The 9,012-nt window shown below is 44.5% G+C and overlaps 1 protein-coding gene across 1 annotated transcript; it reads left to right on the top strand.

The window, feature by feature from the left end:
• Positions 1-3,311: 3,311 nt before the first annotated feature.
• LOC116850398 lies at positions 3,312-5,841 on the top strand. The gene is made up of 4 exons (XM_032828634.1): positions 3,312-3,559; positions 3,784-3,999; positions 4,906-5,130; positions 5,647-5,841. Exons 2-4 carry the CDS (start codon positions 3,790-3,792, stop codon positions 5,839-5,841), a joined length of 630 nt encoding a protein of 209 aa, XP_032684525.1. The 5' UTR covers positions 3,312-3,559; positions 3,784-3,789.
• Positions 5,842-9,012: the final 3,171 nt, after the last annotated feature.

Below are 9,012 nucleotides of genomic sequence, written 5' to 3'. Positions count from 1 at the left end.
AGAGAGAGAGAGAGAGAGAGAGAGAGAGAGAGAGAGAGAGAAAGAGGAAGGAAGGAAGGAAGGAAGGAAAGAAAGACGAGAGCGAAGTCTGGAGGCGAGGCGAAGACCACGAAATATTTGTCAATCGCAAGAGCGAGGAGGACCGCGCTGGCAAAGTCGATTTAACGCCCGTTAAGGAAGCAATTCCTTTAAGAAGGACGAGCGCCGGCAAGGACAACGTAAGCCGAGATCCTTGACCCGGCGCCCGGAACTTACGACCTTTCCGCGAGGAATCGCTTCCGCCCGCCATTATCGGTGGACGAATAGAACATCAATAACCAATTTCGTAAGACTAATATCGCGAAAATTAGTTTTCCGAAAGTCCTCTCTCTCTCCCCCTCCCTCTCTTACACGCGCACTTTCGTTCTTCGTATCTCATTCCCCACTCTTACCCTGTAGCCTTCGTTAAAAGATCGTAGACCTACTGCGGAGCGACGTTCATGGTTTTCTTAATGTCCATCTACGGACGGCGAACGATCGTGAATCTCTTTTTATCGTCGTGCGATAGTCGTTCTCCTCTCTCGCGTCTCTCGCTTCTTCCGCCTCTTCCTCTTCCTCATCTTCTTCCTTTTTTTTATATCCCACGAGTATATATCACCAGAACGTTGCGCTGGGACGACGTGGCAAATTTTAACGGACGTTTCTTCCGCTTCGAAAGAGCCTTGATGAGAAATTCGTTACCCCCGCCAAAGTTTCAAGCAGCGCGCGTCCGGTCAGTCCGAGGGACACTCGATTGTGGATACGAGGATACAAGGGTGCTGTCTTATTTTTTCTCCTTTTTTCTGCCAACAATTAGCGTTTATTCGTCTCTGTCTTTCTCTTTCTTTTTCTCTTGAGGACGAGAAACGACATCAAATTTGTCGCAACGCGCGTCGCGCGAATCTCAGTAGCTAATTATAAATTAATTACGGTGCCATTGTTCTACCGTCACACTGTGGCTTGATTACCGACTTTTCACGTAGGCGCCGAATTTTCTCATTTTTCTACCCTTATGTGTTAGTTCGCCCGTCCTTCTTTTTCTTATCTCTCATTTTTCTGCCCTCTCTTCTTCTTCAGCTTCTTTCACTTGCTATTTTTGCTTCTCATTCTCCTCCCTACTTCCTCTTTCTCTTCGTCTTCTTCTTGAAGCTCTTGGAAACTTTTCTCCGGCAATGGCTTGCGTACCGACAGGGTAAATTTTTTACAAGATGGCATCCTTGGAATTTCGTGCACTGATGTTGTCTTCACGTCGTGCACACACGAATATTCGCCCACAAGAATGACTCACCGGATGTATTAATTCTTAAACACCGACGTGTATTTTTGTTAATGTTGGCGAAGGCGCAGAAAATATATCCAACATTCCAATTGCATCACCGAATATCGTGAGCCGTAAATCCGTAAAGAAGTATCTAATTTATCTCGAAAATATTCGATGCATCCGACAAACGGTTTTCCACAATAAAATATCGCGGAAACGCGCTACCTAAATTTGAATATTTTTCTATCGCATACTTTTTTCTTCCTCTTTTTCTCTGTCTTGGTTCCTCTCTCTCTCTCTCTCTTTCTCTTTCTCTTTCTCTGGCCGTTTTAAATTTTAATATTTTTCTAATATTGTGCATACTCTCTCTCCGTCTAAATTTGAATAATATTTTAATATTGCGCATAGTCGCGAAATTTTATGAAAATTTCACGCGCGTTGTCGGCCCAATGGTCGAAAAAAAGGGCTAACCGCGGGATCGCGTGACGCCTAGCGATAGTGTTTCGTCGCCGAAGAAGTACGACGACCCGTAATCCGTCAACGTGGGTGAGCGCGCGCGAGCGTACGGGAGATGTACGATCGTGTCGGATGCAAATTTCACGAGTTTTTCCAATGGCGTTGATGAATAAGAAATCGTGAGGTCGCCCGCTGTATGCCGTAACGAAATGGAGTACGGGAGAAGAGTGGCGTAAAGACCTCGTTGGGAACTGAGTTTCATCAAGCACTGGCCTCTTTTTCAGCACCTCCATCCCCTCGCCCCTCCGCGAACCCGGACTCCCCGGCCCTTCGTCGTCTTTTCCGCCGTACCCTCGTGTCGCAATCTCGGCTCCTTTATATATTCGCTCTTATCAGAACGTCGCGGGTGGGAAGGCGAGGTGGTGGGGCATCGGGGCGACAAGAAGGGCCCAAACGAGAGTATTTTGCGTATCAAAGTTGACGAAGTACTCGCCATACATTATTCCGGCCGGTCCTTTGTGCGCGCATCGTGCCGTATCTGTTACGTGTCTTCGCGCCTTTTTTCATCCCCTCTTTGTTAGCACCCGGGATGACGAGCGAACGGTAAGAAATCGACGAGTGGCGTGTCTTGTCCTCCGGCATGGGCGGAAGGGAGGGCAGCGGGGAGACACATATCCGTCACCTGGCCCGCCATTTACGACGATCGACTTTATCGTCGCACGCCTCAGTTAATTTTCGCGCACTCGATACGTCGGCGTGCGCGAATGTCGTCGTTGTGGAAAAAAACTATAGTGATATGCTCGCGTGCGCGGCTGATAAGCGAGCCGTCTACGACGGACGATAAGCAAGCTTCTACGAGAAAAGTGCACACACAACGTTCCTCGGTCCTTTTCTCGTCGAGGTCTTAAAAAAAAGACCATATCTACGTTTACTCCGGAACCACTACTTCTCGGGTTATATTCTGGCCTCCACCCCCGTCCTCCTCCTGCCTCCATCGTCCATCGTCTATTCCCTGGGTATTTGCGAGTTATATCCTCACCTTCCTGACATATTCGAAAATTCCTGGTGTATACGCTCTATTTGCGGCGAGTTACACGCTTTTCGTCCTCAGACGTTCTTTGGAAAATTCTCGTTTTTCTCAAATATCCCTGCCCCTTCCCCCTCCCTCTTCCTCTAAACCTCACGTTTTACGAGATAAGTGCACGGGACATTTCGCGGAGACCCTTTAAAAAGACCGTATCTATATTCACTCCCGAGCCGCCGCCGCTGCAGCCACCACTCCACCACCACTTGAGTTACGTTCTTTCTATTTGCACGTGACATTTTCACTTTCTCGGCATACTTGAAAATTTTCAATTTTGCCTTTATATCCTATGGACCGTGTGTTCTAAGCAAGAACCACACGGAACTCTCCTCACTCTCCTCCTACCAAGATATTGACGAAATGGTACATCCGCCTTTCGAAAATATTTAATTCGATATCGGTCAGGAATATAAAATCCAACTCGGCAAAGTCGCGAGTTATTGTATATATATATCTTCTGACGAATTATTGGCCGCGTCGCTTCAAAAATAGCATCAGACAGATTTTACGCGGATACAAATAGTCGCCAAATTATGAACAGAAGGCAATCGATTTCAATAAACGTCAGTTACCCAGATGTCATTGTGCCGAACAAATTTGTAGTATAGTGAACAATTATCGCGGCTTCATAAATATTTCGGTCAAAATAAGAAAATCGAGGTCACCGCGAAAACTCTGTCTACCTTTTACTCTTACGTCTCTTGACAACGTTTATCGTGACTCTTCAAACTTATTTATAAGTAAGTTTTATCTCTATTTTATCTGAGGAGCATATTATTTTAGATATGTCTACGTAAAAAAGATTCAAACTCATCAAATAAAATAGTGGCGCCGTTTATTAATGTCTTTAATATTTAACTATGTGAGGTCGAAGAACTTTTAGGGGTTATTTTTATATTTAACCTATATCGCAGAAAGATGAGATAGAATTTGCAGTTTATAACTAGTCGCACATACATTTCAGGAGAATATGAAGAAAGGAGCGAGATGTGTTGTACAAACTATCAACTTGTCAAAACCGAAAACATGTATAAGACCAAGAGGAGTCGAAAAACTCGTCGGCACGGATACGGTAGACTCATCCACGAAGTCTGATCTCGCGAGTGGTCATTGGACACTTAGACCAGTGACAGTGAAAGTTTGCACGCGAGAAGATATGCAGAGGACCTGCAAGTCGAAAGTGATTATTGAGCTTTTCGAAAAATGTCGGATTATCGGCTCTCTGAACATCCGGTTGAAGCTTCTTCTGTCTCATTCCCTCTTTTTTTTCTTAATGGACTAATTGAATCGATTGGAATGCCATATTATGTAATCGTCCTTGCGACGGGGGAGGAAATTCTGATTAAAACGAGAAAAAAGTGGAACATCTATATTGAGCTTTGGAAAAATGGAGAGCCTGCTGTTTAATTTTCGCTACTACGGAGACACTCGTCGCGATGGATTCCGCGCGCTTCGCGCCGGGTATCCAATTCCGGGTTAAATCATGTGGCTTGTCGCCGTGTCGGGCGTTCGCTTGGCCTTGCACGATATTGACACGGCGTGTAACGAGATGATGGTGTTCGAGCACCTGTACGGAATTGGTTAGTCGATACGTAGTTGCGTTTACCTGGAATTAGCTCGACAGTCGGTGTACACTACTATAGCGACATCGATGGGTCTCTAATGGAGGAGGACAGTCCGTAGTCCTCGTAATTGTTAGGGACATCATCCTCGCTCGGTCTTGGGACGGAGAGTCAAGCACCTTGACAGAACAGAGGGCCAACGCGCTAGTATTTATTTTCATAATCGACGACGTGACGACAGCGTTCGATAATACAGCTTCGCTCAGTCCTTTACAATGTATATGCAGTTGTAATAACTTGACACAGTCGGTTTATTTAATAAATGTTGTCACAAAAGGATAAAACCGCCGATGAAAAGCGCGCGAACGAAGCGGCAAATTCGCGATTTTTAGACTTCGAGCGGGTGAAAAATACGGTCGTACGTTCCTTTTTCCTTTTTGTCCAAGTAAAACGTTAAAATATACGCGAGTGGAACACACCAATGAGACACCCGCCAGCCATTTGTATTGTCTCCATTCGTGCAGTACTGCGATTGCCGTGAAAAGCCGCTGTCGCCGCCGCTTTCGACCGGCGAGAGACTCTGCAGAACCGTAATGTTTCTTATAAAAGGCACCATCACGGCTGGCCTTATTTATTGGACTTGCTCGGAGGGTCTTTGGAGCGACAGTGGAGAGACGGAAAATCTGTATTACAGGATAATGAGCACGATCGCTCCCTCGCTATCTGCTCCGCCGTCGGGCGCTAACGATGTGCGTATAAATACGATATCCTGTTCGTATATACGATGTCGAGCGTCGCGGCAAGCGCGCCGAGTTTTTTGCCACATAAAATTGCGTAAACGCGAATTCATTGTTGAATTTGATTTTTTGTCGTACCATAAATTTTTTCTCTCCCTCCTTCTTCTCTCCCGTTCTTCATTCGACGGCAATCCGATTAATGAATACATTACGACTTAATTAGAATCTTACTAAAACTTGTTTCATATGAGATACTTGGGTGACATAAGTTGGGTTTGTATTAATAGTTGTTATTTGAAACTTGCTTCAAGTGAGACTTTCAGATTTGAATTTAAAGTTGGATATGAGTTTATATATAATGGCATTACAAATATAACGTTACATATATTAATACAATTTACTTAAAAAATTTAGATGCAGTTCTGAAATTAAACTTGAGTATCTCATTAAGTTTCAATTATTAATGTGTTTTTAAACTAACGAAGATTTTTCCCTTTTCCTTTTCTTTTCTTTTTTTAATTCTCCCAGATACACTTGTCACACCTGGAGCAAATAAAATATTCGATATTCGAGACATACAATGACGCGGTGATGAAAAGTATGGATATTATCATCGGTGTGCCATTAGTGTTGTACCAAAAGCTACGAGATATCTTATTCCCTTGCGACGCAATTAAAGAAACAGGGACACAACAGTCCGACAAGACTTCAGCGAAAATGTAATTTTCCAAATTATATAAATATCGAATATTATTATTTATATAATTATATAAATATCGAATATTATTATTTTTTGTGATATTCTCGTAAAGCTTACTCTCTCTCTTTCTCTCTTTTCGTCTTTCTCTCTGTCTCTCTGTGTTCTCAATATAAATAATTTCAATATAACGTAACATTTTGTTTATTTAACAAGAATGACACGCAAAAATATATTAAAATATATTACAATGTATTAAGCGAAGTAAAATATTGTTGACGATATTGTCGGGCACGAATTTTTTTACGTCAATGTTAACAGGCAAATAAACAGACTCAATTTCCCGAAATGTTCTTGCATGCCGTTGAAAACATGCCACGGTCTTTCTGTTTTTTTTTTTTTCTTATTTTTACCGTATGGCACGCTCGGTATAGCAGCAAATGTACAAGACAGGATTAAAATTCCGCGTGGCATCTTTTCCATTTTTTTCTCCTCCTCGCCACGCTCAAAAGCACACGAGGGAGCTCGTAGGGTGCGCATCTTAAGCGATTTTTATGGCCAGTTCGTCGTCGCGACGATCTTACAATTAAAGTACACAATCCATGCATAGAAAATCGTTACTTCGACAGCAATAAAAGAGATGGAAGAAAATCGTATTTATTATAATATTATGTCATTAAAATCATCGCGTGGAACATTTTCGTCTCGCGAACAAATGAAGTATTTTTAGATGGCGTCACAGATGACAAGCGATTTCGAAATTGAGACCTCCAGTTGTCACGATAGACATATCGGATATATCTGGGGATTTTATCTCCGTTTTATTATCGCGCCCCCGGTCGCCACTCCGTTTGCCATCGAGTCGTTAGCGGGAGCGATCATTTCGGTGCCGCTTTAAGGACTGACCGACGCGAGTTCATGGTGGGATATTTAGAGGCGATTAATGTCGATTAATCAAGAGTCGAAAATTAATTTCGCGCCGCACGGCCCTCTATGTATCATATATCACGGAACACCTTATCGAGCAAGCGAAATTACTTCCCCACCCGACGTAAAATACGACCCTCTCTGCGTGTGCTGAAATTCGGGAATCCGCGGGCAAAAGTCTTTCGCCTTCGCGGCGAATACCAACACACACACATGCACGCACGCGTACTCTATCAGTCTCCGCCATACGTTCTCGGAATTTTCCCGGTTAATGCACGTACGGAAGAGGGGAAAAGAGGAACAAAGAAAGAAAAAGAGCCAAGAATTAGGAGAAGACAGAAAATACTTTCCTCCGAGTCGAATATTTGCGTGGTCAAATGAATCGCGTATATTCTAACGATACACACACACGCACACACACGAGATGCGTTCTTCCAGCGAGTGATATAGCCATGCAGAAAGCGAGAAAGAGAAAGAATGGTAGGGACTTACGTGTGGCCAAGTTTCCTCGAGAGCGCAGCACGAATATCTCAAAGCTCCGTCGCTCCGAGTGACTTCTCACGTGCTGAGTATTCCTTTTTCGTCGAACCGGAAGGAAGTTTCGGCCCCATTTTTCAGGCGCGTCTATCTTTTTGCGGCACGTGAGCGTCGTTTGTCAAGGCGCCTATTTTACTTTATAAGCGCGCTTCTCTCCCCCGGGTACACACTGCGCGCGCGCGAAGGTAATACCTCGTGACGCGGGTTCGCGGGCGGACGGGGTTCGGCACGCGAATAAACAGCGACACACCCAGCATTCGGACAATTAAACAGTTTATTCAGATCAAAACATGGTGTAGTATATACATACGACTTAGTTAAACGATATGGATCTGATATGAAATCACCTATACAGTGAACTTAAGGTTCGGCTTTACGCGGCTGTCAGGTCGATTTACATGGACTCTCTGCGCGGTTGTTACGTACAGCACTCTCCGATTATGTACATGGTCGATTATTTCGCTACTGTGCTCCTCTCTTGCTCTACGGCTCTCGTCGCCGTCCACCTGTGATCGCGCTCGCGCCTTTCCCCACAACCCTCTCGCACCTAATTGTTGTTGAGGGTGGTCGCGCCGACCGAGAACGCTTTATTTTCGGTACCTACATTCGGTCGAGCACCCTTGCCTCGCGCCGCATTCTCGCTAAACGAGATCCTTACACACGAAAAGGTTAATAAACCCCGACAGTGCCACCTCCCCTCTCCCTGATCCTTCTCTGTTCTTGTCTCAATTTTACAAAACGAATACGGACAGTAGTACTTCGTCTTATTCTAACTCTCGGTCCGCGCGCGCTTTAATACGAAACGTCCTCTCCTCATCATTCACTCTCACACTTTGAATGCACTCTGAAATTTCCATGGACGTGAAAGATATGCGCCGTCGAGTTCACGGCTGTCGATTCTTCGACGATGTCATCCGGAAATGACACTTAGTGCTCAAAAAATCATCATAAATACCTAACAAAAGAAGAAAGAAATTGATCAGAATATGTCATTCATCATGCAGCTTCGCCAACTTTTTTGTGGTTGCAAAGGAAGAAGGAAGAGGACAATTTTCTCGAGAGAGGAAAAAGTGATTACGAAACGGGGAAGGGATAAGTTGCTGCTGTATTTGCGATTGAAAGCAGAAGGTACGTTTTGCTCTTTTCTCTAGGCGCATGTCTCAGGATAAAAATACTTAGCTTACATAAATTACTTTCTCTCTCTCTTTTTCTTTCTTTCTTAGGAACATCAAAACATCTGGTGTCATCGTCGAAGAACCGCGACGCTACGACGAAATGGAAAAATCCCGGCGGAACGAGTTATTGAGCACGATATTTCGCGCAAACGTGACCGCGCGAAGTGGTTCTCGCGGGTCGATAGAAACAATTTTTCGCCTCTTCCATACTCGTCCTCCTCGTCCTCGTGCTTAAGATGAACGGGAGGATCGAACGAGGCGTGCTCGATAACGCCGTTCTCTATCCGGTCACCTCGATAACTCTCGAGGCCGTGTTTCGTCTAACTTAAAATCCTCTCACGATATGTATATACAGTAATACATTAGCTAACGAGCAACCATCATCGTGCTTGATCATTATCCTTTTTATACATCGAAACAGACACTCGACGATTGATTTGACATTACCTAGTTCTCGCATCCCGAGAGACGCGACTTCACTGTCGCCGACACGACACTCGTTATTCATTCTTAGCGCGCGCTCTCTCTTTCTCTCTTTCTCGCCTCCCCCCCCCCCCC

The sequence above is a fragment of the Odontomachus brunneus genome, unplaced genomic scaffold (assembly GCF_010583005.1).
Source record: "Odontomachus brunneus isolate Ranch 3 - 2012 unplaced genomic scaffold, Obru_v1 Obru_scaffold_144, whole genome shotgun sequence".
Classification (NCBI taxonomy): Eukaryota; Metazoa; Arthropoda; class Insecta; order Hymenoptera; family Formicidae; genus Odontomachus; species Odontomachus brunneus.
The sequence above is the reverse complement of the archived record's forward strand: the minus strand, read 5'-3'. Positions and strand labels throughout refer to the sequence as shown.

What these genes read in the sequence shown, in the direction of transcription:
- LOC116850398 (XM_032828634.1), top strand. Translation starts at nt 3,790, where the DNA reads ATGAAGAAAGGAGCGAGATGTGTTGTACAAACTATCAACTTGTCAAAA. An exon ending in AGAGGACCTGCAAGTCGAAA is followed by an intron (nt 4,000 to 4,905) that starts GTGATTATTGAG and finishes CCATTCGTGCAG; the next exon opens with TACTGCGATTGCCGTGAAAA. An exon ending in CGCCGTCGGGCGCTAACGAT is followed by an intron (nt 5,131 to 5,646) that starts GTGCGTATAAAT and finishes TAATTCTCCCAG; the next exon opens with ATACACTTGTCACACCTGGA.